Source organism: Mauremys mutica, chromosome 8 (assembly GCF_020497125.1).
Source record: "Mauremys mutica isolate MM-2020 ecotype Southern chromosome 8, ASM2049712v1, whole genome shotgun sequence".
Taxonomy (NCBI): Eukaryota; Metazoa; Chordata; order Testudines; family Geoemydidae; genus Mauremys; species Mauremys mutica.
The window spans coordinates 104,262,782-104,278,826 of NC_059079.1; the positions used below are offsets into that span (position 1 = coordinate 104,262,782).

Here is a 16,045-nt window from a genome sequence, read left to right on the forward strand (position 1 = left end):
ATTTTAAAAACCTTATTTACTTTACATACAACAATAGTTTAGTTATATATTATAGACTTACAGAGAGAGACCGTCTAAAAACGTTACAATGTATTACTGGCGCACGAAACCTTAAATGAGAGTGAATAAATGAAGACTCAGCACAGCACTTCTGAAAGGTGGCCGACCCCTGTCCGAGCCCAATGATCACCATTTTGCAATGGGTCAGACTTCAGGCCTGAATTTGAGTTGCCCTATTTGCCTTTAAGAGACATTGTGGAACTAACTCCTTCATCAGTTTGAGTAAAGGGGAACCTGGAACCTCCTTCAGCCATCGCTGTCAGAGAGAAACACATTTTTTTTGTCTTGTCAGCGAGTTCTTTTAGTCACTGCCTGTATTTATGGAGATGGGGGAAGTGAAAAATGAATCAGTGCCTTATGGGGAAAAAGCTGCAGTAACATCCTCATGACAGGTTTTCTTTCAGGGGACAGGAAACACATTGCAAATGGCTCTCTGTGCTCTGAGGGGGTTGGCTTCCCCCCCAATACACAGCAAGCCCCTTCCAGGAGCTGGCTATTCTCCCACTTCTGCTTTTCCTCAGATACTAACCCCTTCCCCAGATCTTAAAGGAACATACACTCAAGTTTAAAAACCCTTCCTACACTGGCAAAGTGCTCTTAGTGTAGACGTGGTCTAACTCAACGAGCAGACTCCGACAGAGCTACACGTATGAGAAATCGGAAAGGACGAGATATGGAATATTTGACATTTCTTCCTCTTGAACTTTTTCTTGCTGGTTTTTGACTTCTTACAGAAACAGGAAAAACCGCATTTATTCCCAAGCAGAGAAGGAAATATCTTACAATCCTTTTGAAACCATATTTTCCATATAGCTATAGTTTCCTGCTCCCTTCTGTGCTAGAGCTCTGTATGAGGGTATGGGAGTGGATCTGCTCGTATGTTGGTTTCTCGTCCAGCCATCAGTGTGCCTTGCTGTCTCTGTATCACCTAACTGGTTTGCTTGGTAAACTTAGCATTGGCCATTAGTATTAAGGAAATGTCTACACTGCAGTGGGGAGGTGTGATCACAGCACATGTAGACATACCTGAGCTAGCTTTGATGAAAGCAGATAAGGCCTGCATCAGGGCCAGTGCCCGAGTGTGAGCGGAGTGGCTGGTGAGACGCATTAGGACAGTAAATCAGCCCCCTCCCCCTCGGTAACGTGGCAGGAGCTCTGGCGCAGGCTTCTGTTCTCCCGCTGACCAGAATGCAATCTCACACGAAGCTAGAGAGTGTCACCCACCAACTTCCTCATTGTTGTCGGTAACTGCTGGCCATTGGCTTCACCACACCACGGTTGTGTAACAATGACCTCCAGTTGCAGGATGAGGCCCATCCCCCTCTACTATCCCAGCCACGACAATTAGCCAGACCCCTTCATCTGGCCAGAGCTGCTTGTTCTTTTTGAAACTTGTTTTCTCGGGGACTGTAAGCTCAGAGGCAGATGCTGGTATCCAGGGAGGTTCCAGCCTGAGAATGGATGGAGGCCCAGCGCTGTCCCCCAGGCTCACACAGAGGTCAGCAGGACTTAAACCAGGTGTTGGAAATTGAAAGGGCATGGGGCCTCATGGCTCAGTGTCCTGCATTAGATGCAATTACCAAGGCACTAACTAACCAGAGTCAACTGCAGCATCCTTCAGTGCCCAATCTCTCTCTCTCACACACATCCCAGCTGTCCAGTCCATATTATTCTAATAGCCAGGAAGCCTCCAGAAACAGGAATAACCTTACATCTGTGTCCCTACTGGAGCATAGCCCACATTCCATCCCTCAGTGTCCTGTGGGGATGCCCAGTGAAGTGGCACTCCATGCCTTTGTTAGGACCCCCTGGAAAATGGTGTAGACCCTTGGTAAACACGTCCCAGCATGCAAGGAGTCAAACACTCAGGGCTGAATGTTCTGAAGGAGTTAAGCTTCTAACTTCTATTTAGTTTCCTAACATCCAATGAAATGAACAGACGTTAGAAGCCTAACTCCTTTGGAGCGGTCAGCCCAATCTTCAAACACAGGCGCCTTAAAAGGGTGCCCAGATCCCACACTTGGATATGCAAACAACCAACCCCTGCATGCGAGTTGGGCAGCTGATGTGGGATTTGGCCAGCCTATTTGATCTGGGGGCAGGGATGCCACGTTTGGGAACTGGGCCCAAAGTTATAAAAGAAACATAGCATATCTGGGACCCATGTACCATGACCTAGCAGGGGGAAACACAGCAATGCCAAAAGAAACAGCTAAGGAGTCAAGAAACAGGTTAATCAAAGTCAGACAGAAAACAAAATACAACCCACTGGAGACTTATGCAGGGATAATGCTGCTGCACGCAAACCTTGGGATGCTTCAAGAGTCTTGGTGCTGAGGGATTTCTGAATAACTGTGATAAAACTCAGCTGTCAAAGGTTTCATGGGGCTACTCAGTAGGGAAACACCTAGCAACCCTAATGCTATGGACCTCCTGAATGTGGCTCTACATTGTAAACGTGTCCATGTTTCCAGTGGGGATCCTGACAGAGTTCTCTAGGCTCCAGGAAACCCTGTGTCTCCCCGGTAACTGCCTAGTCCCCATTATCCAAGATCCCATCCTGCCCAGGGTTCCCAGCCATTCCGTCTTCCTGGGACAGTCCCAGGTCCTCAGTTTCATGGAGGAACTGCACAATTCCTTAAAGGAGTGGGCGCAGCAGGAGAGGGGAGCTGGGGAGGGAACCTCTCCCACAATGTCACCATTGCTTGAGATGCAAAACCAGAAAACACTCAGTTTCCAGAGGGGCCCCCTTTCCATACTTTATTTTGCAGATGTCCAATCTGGGCTGGAGAATCCTGCATGCTTCTCTTGGAGGATTGAAAAGAGATAGTGACATGGAACGGGTATAGCATCCAAATCAGACTAGACAGCCCAGACTTTGCTGTATTCCTCTCCCATCCCATTCCACTGAAAGGCTTAACAATTCCCTTGGCCAAGCCCTTATTCGTCTGTATTCACAGCGGCTGGAGAAAGCAGGCTGAAGTGGCTAAGGCATGTTGTAGGGATATAAAAAACCCAGTATTCCTAGACAAGCCTTTGACTGGATCCCACTTGGTGCAAAACAGAAAAGGGAAGGCGAAGAGATGACATAAAAAAAACTGTCGGAAAAGACGTTGCTGCCATGGGAATAGATTATAATGGAGCAAGAAACGTGGCACTAGACAGCTGGAGGTGGAAACACTGGGTCATAAGGCACGAGACCATCTAATCTATATGCACCACCAGCATCACCAAAGGGCTGCAACCCTCAAACACAAGCTGACACACCATAGCAATACCCTAGCCCCTGCATAGGTTACAGTGCATCTGCAGGAACCAGGGCAGGCTAGTCCGCTGGTTCTCCTACATCCTCATAGCAATGAATCGCTGGTGCTCTTGAGCGGAGGGGGACTGAGTTGAGAATAAGCGCCCCTCAGATGCAGCACCTGATTTTCACTGAGGATCCTGCTTTTTACACAGCCTTCCCAAGAGGGAAAAAACCCCACCAAGGCTTGTCCATGCTCATCCAATAACACTTAGCGTGTCTATAGGTTCAAAACAACGGTACCGGTGTTACTACTAGAACAAGCCCACAGCTTAACTGAGATCTGTCCTGGGGCTCTACCGGTTCCTAGCTCTTTGCTCTAACAGCTGGGACACAAGGGACCAGATTGATACAGGCAGATTGGCACCTAGACGCATTTACAAAGCTGCCTAAGTACGTTAGGTGCCTAACTCCTGTTGTTATTTATTATCTGGATTCTCAGAACATCTCGGACCCCTCGTCAGGGACCGGGACCCCCGTGCGAGGCGCTGTACAGACAGAACAAAAGTCAAGGGAGTTAGGTGCGTAACCTGATCTGTAAACTCCACTTGGTGCCTCTCTGCATCTTTAGGCCCCTAAATACCTTTGGCCCTAGGAGCCTCAAATCGTCCTGTAAATCCCTGATAATGTTGGCATGTTGCTCTTAGCGCATAGTCATTCTCTTGTGCCCAGTGCTATAAATGAGCCACAATGAGTCTGCAAGGCAAACCACCCCTTGCCTATTCCGTCTGTGTCGTAGGGGCCGCCTGTTAACTCTCCCACCATTGCAACAGTCTGCTGAATGAGGGGCTATACCGCTTCAGCCCGGCCCCCCTTGCTTGGCAGGGGGTGTGATCGTGAGTGCTGCACTCCCTTTTGGGCTCAGGGCTGCATGCTCTTTGCGCCATACCCAGAGCACCTTGCTGAGTTCCATCCTGACTCAGGCAGAGCTCTCAGGGCCAGGTTTTTAAAGGTGTTTCTGAAGCCGTTAGGTGCTCGAGTGCTTTTGCAAACCCCACTCGGCGTCTATCTGCATCTTTAGAGCCCTAAAAAGCTTTAAAAATCTGGCCCAGTGACTTTAATGGGAGTTTGCTGGAGAAAGGATGGAGCAAACGCTGACCAGGGAGCTTGGGATCCCTCCTGTTCTGCACAATTACCTGTGGGTTGTGCAGAAAGAGTCTCCCCAACGTGCAAGTATCTCTCTAGCCACATCCTACATGCCACTGCTTTCCAGCTGCCACGGGCTCACATTGGCTCAGTGCAGTTGGTGCTGTCAGACCTACCATGCCAGATGCCAGCTGCCACCAGAAGCACCAGGATGGCAGGCTCCATCTCCCCTGGGCTGCAGGTGCCTCTTCAGCACAGGTCAGGTATGCTGTGATGCAGGTGAAGAAACAAGTGCTTCAGCTCAATGGATCCTCCCGAGTAGAATGGAGAAGGCTGGACTGGAAAGCGCTGCTGAGCCGTCTTCAACTGTTCTCTGCTGCCCTCGCATTCCGGGATAAACTTCTCCTTTTGACCACACGTTAGGAAATCCCTATTTATTTATTTTTTTTTAAAGAGAGTTATACAGTGTCACCAATGGCAGAGGACAATGCTGCACACCGCTCTGCCCTTCCCCAAACCCAACCTTCATCATAGGCCTGGGTTAGCCACCTCCCACCCGTCTCCTTCTGGGTGTGTGACGATCAATTATTTACGGTCAGAAAAGCTGGAGCATGAAGCGGAGCTTTACAGAAAACATTCTTGACACAAAACACGCACTAGTGTAAGCTGCAGGGACAGGCCAACGCACTGCAACAGCCCGATGGTAAGCTGCAGGGCTGGGGGCCCGGCTGTCGAGAATTCGACTGCATTCCCACCACGGCAGAAATGAATCCCAAATCATTTCAAAGGGATTGTCAGGGCCAATTTGGCACCAAGAGCAGGTTGTGTCAAGCCAGGGAGCACACTGAGGTACAGCCGTGGAGGCGCTGGCGCATAGAGTCAAACCCTGAGGGCCTTCATCTGCGGCTTCCCAGTGAAATCAGAGAGAGTGATGTCCACGTAAGGACTGAATCCTCAGGATTCAGTTTGTAGAAGCGAGGTTGTACCTGAGGCCATTATTCCATAGGGGGCATCAGGCATCCAATGCATGGGAGGAGCGTTGTTTGGTTTATATAGGGACATTTTAAATGCCAGGAGAAGCACCCCAGGTTAGGCCTCCCCACTAGCACCAACAGTAGGACAGTTCAGTGAGCCACGTGCAAGAGCATTATCCTCAAGCATTAGCGAAGTTGTGGCCACTTCTCACTCTGCCGAGACCATTGTAAACAAGAGCCACGGGCTATATGTGCTAAAGCAGCAGTTCTGTGCTGAACTTTGGCGCAAAACAGCTTTATGGGGCTACGTGCGGTCAGTGGGCCAGGGACTCAGTTAATGTAAATCAATGTCGCGCCAGTGAAGTCAATGGGGCTATGGCAATTTCCACCCTCTGAGGATGTGGCCCGATACATAGCACATGGTGCATTCTGCAGATGGCACCAGCTGCCTTTTCCTTTAGCACTTTGCAACTTGTAAATGGTCAAAGAGATCCTTGTGCCAGTGCTTCTGCAAAATGTCAGGAGACCTCAAACACAGGTGCTGGAACGAGGGATGCGGGGGATGCTGCTGCACCCCCTGGCTTGAAGTGGTTTCCATTATATACAGGATTTACAGTTTGGTTCAATGGTTCACAGCACCCCCCCTCCCCCACTATAAAAATTGTGCCAGCGCCCCTGACCTCAAATGCATGCAAGGAGCATCGCTGCTTTTTTCTCTCCATCCTGGAGATGGGAAAGGCAGGCTTGCAAAACTCCTGTCAGTGATTTGGTACCTTGATGCATCTAGCAGGGGAGACAATTTACCATAAACTTCGTGGTGTTCCAGCCCCACTTCTGCTCTGACCGTATTTTTCCTGTATGGAAGGAGCTTAAGAAAGGATTTTGGTTTTTCCATATAGTCTTATGCTCTGAGGTGACACTCACATTGCAAAATTATATGTCTGCCTTCTTGCCATAATGAGACACCCTTTTCAAAGGCATGGCTTAGAGCAGGTTTATGGAAAGTGAGGTTAGGAATATGCTTTGTGACCTGTACCATGAGATCCTTCCAAATAATTCCTTCAGCTGCCAGAATCTGGCAGATAGGTGTAGTTAGATGTCTCAGCCAGGCACCATCTCCAGTTGCATGACTGCAGCTCGGCTTCTCTGGTCAGGCCAGAGGATGGGGTGGGGTGGAGAAGCACTAGACATGAGCTCAGCCATTAGTGATTCATTGTTTCCTCCATACATGCATCTGACGCCCATGAGCAGCAATGGGGATTCCACATGTGCTGGTGAGGTAGAACGCGCTTCTTAACTTTACATTTCTTTAAGGGGCTTCAGTGCTCGTTGTGAGACATGTCTGAAAGCTGCAGTCCTCTGTTGATTGATAGAGAAGATGAAACACAGACAGTGGCAGTGCAAGCTTCGCCCATTTGCACTGCCCATGTGGGGACGCCATACTGTATCAGATCCTTGGCCCATCAAGTCTGGGCTCTTGCTAGTGGCCAGTACCAGCGTTCAGAGGAAGGTGCAAGAAACTCTTTGGCAGGTGCCTATGGAATAAGCTGCCCATAGGGAAAGAGTCTTCTGCTCCTGATGTGCCTCAGCCCTGTGAATGACAGGTGATGTGGCTCATGCTCTCTGCTGAGGCTGCCAAGAAGGGAGTCAATAAATGCTCACTTTGATGGGGGTTTATGATGTGGGAACTTGCCCACTGGGCACGCGACTGAGACCACCGGTTTGTTGCACACCGGTCAGGGCCGGCTCCAGCGTTTTTCCAGCCCCAAGCGGGAAAAAAAAAACAAAAAAAGCCGCAATCGGCAGCACTTCGGCGGCAGCGTTACCGCCGAAGACCCGGACGTGCCGCCCCTTTCCGTTGGCTGCCCCAAGCACCTGCTTGCTGCGCTGGTGCTTGGAGCCGGCCCTGACACCGGTCACCACAGAGTTTCCAATATCTTTTATCATTACCAAGCTGGGCTTGTCAGTGCAGGCTTTGCTGGTCCAGCTGAATCTGCTGCCACCAAATGCCCTGTTTATGCAAGTGGGAGGCTTCAAAGAGTCCTTTCTCAAATAGGTGTGAGATCTACGCATTACTGTTGTTATTTATCGGCCGAGCTCTTAGCGAATGACCGATTTCTGGAAGCAGTCCCCTTCTTACATAACAGTAGCCGTTCAAGCCAGATCTAGTTCAAAGCCAGGAAAGAAAACTGAAACCAAATTAACGCTAACATCGAAGTGTGTTAAAATGAGCACAGCAGGAAATACCCTGCATGCAAGTGCCAAGGCATAAAACCAAACTGAGGCTGATTTGACCTTGTCCATAGCTAAGTCGGGGCTTGACTTAATCAAGCACAAGACCCAAAGGTGACGATTTATCTGCTCCCTTCACTCTTCTGTCTGGCAGGAACAAAACAGCAGGGGGCGGGGACGGGAAAACCAGAAATGGCATAAATGTGGTTTGGCACTAAATAATCAGAATTTGTAACGAGGGCCCCTGAAAAGCTGTGCCACAGAAATGCCACGTAGTAGCATAGATGTAAAGTCTCTTTGTGGATCGGGGGTCCAGGATTTGGGTCAGAATTTAATTAACACTGGCTAGCCCTGGAGGCTGTGAGGAAAGTCCATGGGGGTTTTAAAGAGCAGGCAGCTTTTGGAAGGAAAATATTTCCTTTCAGCACAGCAGCTTCTCCTGGCTTAGCCAAGGAAAGCAGAATCACCACTAAAATCTGCAGAGCAGGGCAGAGAGGGGGATTCTGTCTCAAATGAAGGTCACGTCCCAGAGCTGGGTGTCTGCAGGTGAGGTGCATGATGCAGATTGGCTGCTCAAAAGTGCAGCGGACATTTGGGCTAATTCTCTCGCTCTGGCCAGAGGGGATTTTTAAAGGCTGTTTCTCTCTCCTCTTTTTTTCCAGGAACAAAGGCCAACTCAGAGGGAACTGACTCACCAGAAGGAACAAGAGCTAAACCAGCCCAGCACATTACAGAGACAGGAACAAGCTCTCAAAACGGCTCATCCATTACATCTTCCCTCTGGACAGGCCCACGGCAGAATGTGCAAAATGCCAACAAACCAACCAGTGAAATCCACAGGTAACAAAGCAAAGCACCGCTGGTGGGACTGGAATGCCAGTGGACCTGGGATGCCTGAGCTGTGATAGTCTAGTTTAGTGTATGATCATATCACCCCCAGTGGCTGGTCCCGGCAACTACAACAGGCTGCTGAATGCAGACAGCTAATCGCCTTATTCCTGGCCTCGCCCTTAACGCTGAAAATATTCCTATCATGTTAGCACCAGATCAGACTTGGGAGGGAGGAGGAAAAGCTAGTGTAGACTCACCGTCTATAGTAGGGCCTGGGCGTTCGCTACTGAAGACCCCAGGTTCTTCCCTTCTGGTGACTTTGGTCATGGGTCACGGGCACTTGGGGGAAAGTTCTTACAGTACGTACGTGACAGAGTCACTTTTAGGAAGGCTTCAAGGGAAGCTGATGGCTGCAGCACACTGCTGGCCCATGTAAGCTATTGCTGGCGGTTGTTTCTCCTAAGATGTAATGGCTGATACTAATCCATCTCCAGTAGCGACGCTGGCATCCCATCACCTAAACACACCGTATTCAGTACCATAGCGCAATCGCCCAGCCTCATTCCAGGCTGGCGTCGAGCCTGTTCAGCTGGAGCCCATTTCACCAGATGCCAGGCATTACTACCCAGGTAACTGGCATCAAAGAGCCGGAGGGCAAAAGCAGGGCAACCTAACGGATCCTGATGTGGCAGGAAGAGGTAATGAGGGCTCCCTGAGCATCGCCAGTGAAGTCTCCCTGCTTCACTCAGAAGCATAACACGCTCATAGAACACTTCCCAGTCAAGAACAGAAGAGAGACAAGGTCACCATGGGACACGTGCTCGGACACTATCGATAGATAGTCCACAGTGTGAGGTGACAGCTCAGCACATGCCAGGTCTTCCACATACAAAGCAATTTTACTGAGGGTACCAAACCTTGCTCAGCGTGCTTGGGAACCATTTCAACATATAGCGCAGCGATACTCAGTCTGAGGCTCGGGAGCTGAAAACGGCTTTTTAATGTGTCTCCGGTGGCTCTTTGCCGCACATGATATTAAAACACCGGGTCATTTAATTATTAGCTAATCTAAGTTATTAACCAATCAGGATGCTTTTACTATATTGTTAACCAATTATAGAACACTTGGCCAGTCACTTTGCTGTGAGAATAATATAGCTACATATAAAAATAGTAAAGGAAACAGTGAATTCACACAGCGGTGGCTCTTTTGGGTAATGTTGATCGCTAATTTGGCTCCTGAACCACTGTTCTGAAGCCTTCCCTGGCCAATGCATAAGGGGCTGTAATTCCATCTGGGAAAAGCAAACAGACCCCTTTGATTTTCCTCAATAAATTGTGGAACATTAGCCTGGGTTGTGGGCCCCCACAAGGAGTTGCTGGTGAGAGCTGGTTTTCTTAAAGGGGCCCCCTCCAGATTCTTACATGTTCCTCAGCAGCGTTCAAAATCCATGTGTGTCCATCTGTGCAGAGGTTCCTTCCGTGTAGTAGTGTCCATGAACAGAGCAGCCCTCTGCAAATAGCTCGGCGCAGATGTACTGGACCACAGAGAAAAGAGGAAACAGAACTGGTACTTGGCTGGATTTCTTTCTAGGCACATTTGCCACATCTGCTGCCATCAGAACTGACTGAGCTGGGCATTCCTGGGTTGCAGGAAGAGGACAACTTTCCCCAACCATCCCATTGAACAGAAGTTCCAAGTCCACTCCCTGTGCTGGGAGAACACTTGTCCCCCTCAGGGATGTGGGAGCCCCAAGGCCTGATTTCCAGAGGTGCTGAGCACTTGCAGCTCTCACTGATTTGAAATGGAGGTATGGGTGCTCAGCACCTCTGCAAATCAAGCCCCCAACCAGAAAGGCAGCCGTTGAGCTCATCCCCACCAGCGGCTCACTGCGATTATCTTTGGAACTGATGAATTGGGAAGGGTCACTCATCCAGGGGCTGAACGTACCAGAGGGGCAAAGAACAGAAAAGTAAACGTGAACCCAAAGGGACTGCTGCTGCATTCCAACAAGGAGAAACCAGAGCTTCAGAGCTGTCTACAGACCCCAGGGGCAACAGAACATTTGAAAGGGTACGTTGTGTGTGCTGGCAAAACTACCTGATCAACATCCCAGAGGCAGAATGAACTCTGTCCTCCTGCTCCATTCAGACACAGATTGCTGGAGAGGTATTTCCATAAGCCACGATTGGGAGGCCAGGCCAGGGGCGGCTCTACGTTTTTGGCCGCCCCAAGCAGTCATGCCCGGGAGGCGCCCCGGAGCCGCGGACCTCCCGCGGGCATGACTGCGGACGGTTCGCTGGTCCCGCGGCTCGGCTGGACCTCCCGCAGCTGCGGACGGTTCGCAGGTCCGGCGGCTCTGCTGGAGCTGCCGCAGGCATGCCTGCGAACCGTCCGCAGTCATGCCCGCGGGAGGTCCACTGGAGCCGCGGGACGAGCGCCCCCTCCGCAGTCATGCCTGCGGCAGGTCCGGTTGTCCCGGGGCTCCGGTGGACCTCCCGCAGGCATGACTGCGGCAGGTCCGCCGGACCAGCCAGCCGCCCCCCCGGGAAAGGGCCGCCCCACGCGCGTGCTTGCCGCGCTGGGGTCTAGAGCCGGCCCTGGGCCAGGCCATTGTCATCCTCCAGCTCCTTCTCACCAAAGAGCACAGGTAGGCCACGCTCCAGGAAATGCAGACAGCACTGGCGTAGCTGCACCACTTTAGAGCATCAGTGTGTGGAAAACATATGCCTTTCTCTCACTGGAAACCACACGTGCAAGAGCTGACATGCGGCTGGGAGAACTGCTCTCCACTGAGAAGTTGGCTACAGGTTTAAGAAAGAAAGAAAGAAAGAAAGAAAAGCTATCCTCTGTGAGGGATGCTCCTCATTCAGTGTACTCCCAAAGGAGGGCAAGCATGTGCAGTGTTGCTAGTGGCACTGCGACCGAGGAAACTGCACGCCTGCTAACTTTAAGGCTAAATTACTGGAGTCAGAGGAAATCATGAAATCTTGCTACATAGTTTTACACTGGAGAGAGCAGGTAGATCAAGTCAGGTCCCGCACACGAGATGTAGGATAAACTCTTTGCTGCACCAGTGTCAATGCTGTTCTTTGAAAAGCTGGCATTCCAGGCACTTCGGAGGAGATGAAGCAGAGATGAGCAGTGACAGAGGATTTGCACCGTGTACACTAGATGCACTGTATTACACAGCAGACCTACGCTAACATTACTAAATCTACTTAAGAAATGAGTAACTAGGACTAACGAACCACAACTTAATTCATAGGAGTTGCAGAATTCATGTTAATCCTGAGCCTGGTAAGTAAAATGTGACCTCATTCCAAGGAAAGTTTTGTAACTGTGCTGACTGGGTGAGCTGTACTTAGTGCACACATCCAGCAAACTCTCACAGGCTGTGACCCTTCCTAGTTGGAAGTGACTGGACAAGTCTCTAAGCGGACATCAAGGAGGGTCTTCTACCAAGGGAGCAGCATTCAGTGTTGATGTCTCCATGAGGATGGACCCCCGGGTCTGGCATCATGCAGGGGTCATGCGTGTCAGTAGCCGACGGGAGTTTAGCGGCTCAAACAAAATCTTTGCATTTAGGGGTTTTACGGTTTGCATCCAAGACGACGCAGCCAGGTCAGATCCTTTCACTGTCTGTGCGTGAATGACGTTCAGCTGTTCCTGTTGTCCCATCCCTGTCCGATTCATGCTCAGATTAAGAGGCGAATCAGTCTGGGCCTGTTACCTCTGTTGCTGCTACTTGCCCTTCCTTGTAAATGTGATCGTTAAGGCAGAGGCATTACAGATGAGGCTGTCTTGCAGCCAGGCCATTGAGAGAACTAGAAAACATCTCGGATTTTACACTGGCCTCTACTTCTATTGTCTCCTCCCTCTCCAGTGCCTAATTTGTAATGAAAGAGGTGCCAAGGCTCAAGCAATTTTTTTACATTAATAACTGACATGCCAGGCCCAGAGGAGCCGGGGCTCTGAACCGCCAGGCCCAGAGGAGCCGGGGCTCTGAACCGCCAGGCCCAGAGGTGCCGGGGCTCTGAACCGCCAGGCCCAGAGGTGCCGGGGCTCTGAACCGCCAGGCCCAGAGGTGCCGGGGCTCTGAACCGCCAGGCCCAGAGGTGCCGGGGCTCTGAACTGCCAGGCCCAGAGGTGCCGGGGCTCAGCCTTAGCACAAATTAAGCACTGTCTCTCTCACAAGTGAGCCACCTGATGGAGACCTTTCTTCCAGCACAGGGTGGGCTATACGTGGAGCCCCTTCAGAGTTCACTGGTACCACTGCATGCATCCTCCAGAAAGTATCTCTAGATAATCACAATGACACTCCCACAATGCCTCTGCTAGCCCATGGGCAATCCTTCTGTCAGTGGGTCGCTGTTTCCCTTCCTGCTTTGGCTATGGCCATGAATCATAGCATCATAGAATATCAGGGTTGGAAGGGACCTCAGGAAGTCATCTAGTCCAACCCCCTGCTCAAAGCAGGACCAATCCCCAACTAAATCATCCCAGCCAGGGCTTTGTCAAGCCTGACCTTAAAAACCTCTAAGGATGGAGATTCCACCACCTCCCTAGGGAATCCATTCCAGTGCTTCACCACCCTCCTAGTGAAATTTTTTTTCTTAATATCCAACCTAAACCTCCCCCAGTGCAACTTGAGACCATTACTCCTTGTTCTGTCATCTGCTACCACTGAGAACAGTCTAGATCCATCCTCTTTGGAACCCCCTTTCAGGTAGTTGAAAGCAGCTATCAAATCCCCCCTCATTCTTCTCTTCTGCAGACTAAATAATCCCGGTTCCCTCAGCCTCTCCTCATAAGTCATGTGTTCCAGCCCCCTAATCATTTTTGTTGCCCTACGCTGGACTCTTTCCAATTTTTCACGTCCTTCTTGTAGTGCGGGGCCCAAAACTGGACACAGTACTCCAGATGAGGCCTCACCAGTGCCGAATAGAGGAGAATGATCATGTCCCTCGATCTGCTGGCTGATGGGATGGCACCAGGCCCAAGCACATCCTATGTGAAGAGCATAACAGTGTTATCACACAGCCGGACTATATTAGCACCATTTTTATATCACTGACAAGAAGTCTCATGTATACAGTGCAGACCTATTAAAAACTGCTGGTCTGCAGGATAATTAATTGGCAAACTAGGAACCTCAGGTGTCTAATTAATGACCAACTAACCCGTAGGAACTTGCAAACAGTTTGCATCTGCCTTATCCTGAGTAAATAGTAACAGGCCTTTTGCACAGAATGTAGACAGGGAATGATGGGAGAAAGGGGCGGCGGGGGAAGGGGGGGGAGTTCCTTACTATGCCCATGATACCAGAATAAACTTCTGCTAAAATAATCAGAAATGAGTAATGAACAATACTGAGAATCATATCATTAGGCTTCAGAGCCAACATCCCATTAGAGCAGGGGTAGGCAACCTATGGCACGGGTGCCGAAGGCGGCACGCGAGCTGATTTTCAGTGGCACTCACACTGCCTGGGTTCTGGCCACTGGTTGAGGGAGCTCTGCATTTTAATTTAATTTTAAATGAAGCTTCTTAAACATTTTAAAAACCTTATTTACTTTACATACGACAATAGTTTAGTTATATATTATAGACATAGAAAGAGACCTTCTAAAAACGTTAAAATGTATTACTGGCACTCGGAACCTTAAATGAGAGTGAATAAATGAAGACTCGGCACACCACTTCTGAAAGGTTGCCGACCCCTGCATTAGAGTGATTGTTTCAGTTCCTCTGCAGACTAACGAAGACAACACTCCATGGTTCATATTTGGACTGGGGCATGAGCCAAATTCCAGTCCTACCCCACCATGCTTCATTGCTGCTGCCACAGCATGGAGGGGGAAACAGAAGAAGGAAATTCCTTCTCACTTCATGGCCAGGTGAAGCATTATGCTAACAAGCACCTAAGCTGGCTCCCCTGATGACTGGCGCTTCTTCCCTGGGCATTAGGGTGTTCACTATAACACTCGCAGCTTCTCTTTAGTGCTTGTGTTCATACAAAAGGTCTGAAATCCAACGAGGGGACAGGGAGTGAATGGACGGGGAGGGGAATGGGAACTGAATCCCACAGTAACAGCTAGCTACAGTCCCCCACCCTGTTTTCCAGCTGTCCTCTCCCCAGGGCATTCAGGACCTTGCTGCAGTCTTCATTGAGAAGGGGATTTTTTTCCCCCTTGCTGAGTCAGCTCCTGCTGACTCAGTTTAGGGACAAAAGGTGCCAGCCTGCCTCTGACAGCTCAGCCTTGCCACATGAATCAGAACAAACCCGTCTGGCTTTTCCTTGGGAGAACCATCCCGAGCTTCTCAGAAACCCAGCAGCTTCATGTTCAGCAACCAACACTGCACTGACACTGCACGTCAGAGACAGGAGCACAGGACCGGCCATCCCAGCGGCCAAGGGCAGGCGACTTCACTGTCTCCTGCTGTAGTCTATGCCTGAGACCTTGGCTACAGCGGTCAGGCTAAACAAGCAAGGTTCATTATCCTGGGAAGTAGCCTGCCTGGCTTCTACTGTTCTCTGTGGTTCTAGGGGACCGTAGAAGCCCTCCAGAGGCAGAGAGGGAAAGCTGGGGTGGGAGGCAGGGAGCCTGGAGTGAGGAGTATACAGGAAATGGGTAATGTCCCTTTAAATAGCTTGGGAGACCTTCTCCACCCTGCTTCTTCTGGAGGGCTCCCAAACTACTTAAAGGGACACTACCTAATTTCTGCACATTACAGTGGGGAAGGAGAGAAGGGTGGGTGAACCCCGGTGGGAGGAAAACCAGGGGGGTGGGAGAGATATCTACCCAACCAAACCAAGTGTGACTTCTCACTCAGGCTCCGAGGCTAGGCACTCTGCCCCAGCTATCGCCCTCGCCACTCTCAGTCCTCCACTCCCAGAGCGTGCGCTGTGCCTGGCCTCTCTGAGCTATTACACCTCATGCATCAGGGTTTAAGACAAGTTCCAGGTGCTTGGGATTAGGATGAGCCATTAAGGGCAAGGACAGGTTACCCCACATCTGCTACTGTTAGGTTCTTACCCCCGAAGCACCTGGGCTACATGGACCTTGCCAATCCCTGTGTTCCTATTCTGACTCGGAGAGAGAAGCTGTGACTGTCCTCCAGGGCCTGAGAGACCAGCACGGCTCCAGGCCCAGTCTGATGATGGCTGGGCCTGAATGCCCAGTGTTTGCGTTTGGCTCCACAGCCAGCGATGCAGCAGGTTTGGGTGCATTCATACCCGAGCTGTTGGCTCATCCCTAGGCCCATGCTGGGTGCCTTGCTCACAGGCCGACCAGGACTCGGCGTGCTGTAGAGACGTGCCCAGCCGTGGATGGGGTGGGGAGAATGGCTCACCCCACCTCTCTGGCATAGCTGTACTGTGCTGGGGAAGCTCTCTGTGACACAGGCTTTTTGCAGGTGGGGAGAAGGAGCGGGTGGAGTCTTCAAGAGGGGCTCATGGGTCCTCCCTGGGAATTGCTAGAGCCCAGCTCTTTGCACATCTCCCCGAAACGCTACTGAATGGCATCCATCCACTCACCTGCCTCCACTCAGGGC

The 16,045-nt window shown here is 50.6% G+C and overlaps 1 protein-coding gene across 3 annotated transcripts in view; it reads right to left on the reverse strand.

The window, feature by feature from the left end:
* Nucleotides 1-13,714, reverse strand: part of CSF1R (colony stimulating factor 1 receptor) — a 39,502-nt gene extending 25,788 nt beyond the window's left edge. The window contains exons 1-2 of one of the 3 annotated variants that reach the window (XM_045028362.1): nt 13,424-13,714; nt 4,627-4,880 (exon numbers count right to left, since the gene is read on the reverse strand). In XM_045028362.1, coding sequence (XP_044884297.1) covers nt 4,627-4,675 — 49 coding nt within the window. In that variant the 5' untranslated portion in view covers nt 4,676-4,880; nt 13,424-13,714. Of the gene's footprint in view, nt 1-4,626; nt 4,984-13,423 lie in introns of those variants that run through there. The other 2 variants (XM_045028364.1, XM_045028363.1) reach the window with 2 other exon arrangements.
* Nucleotides 13,715-16,045: the final 2,331 nt, after the last annotated feature.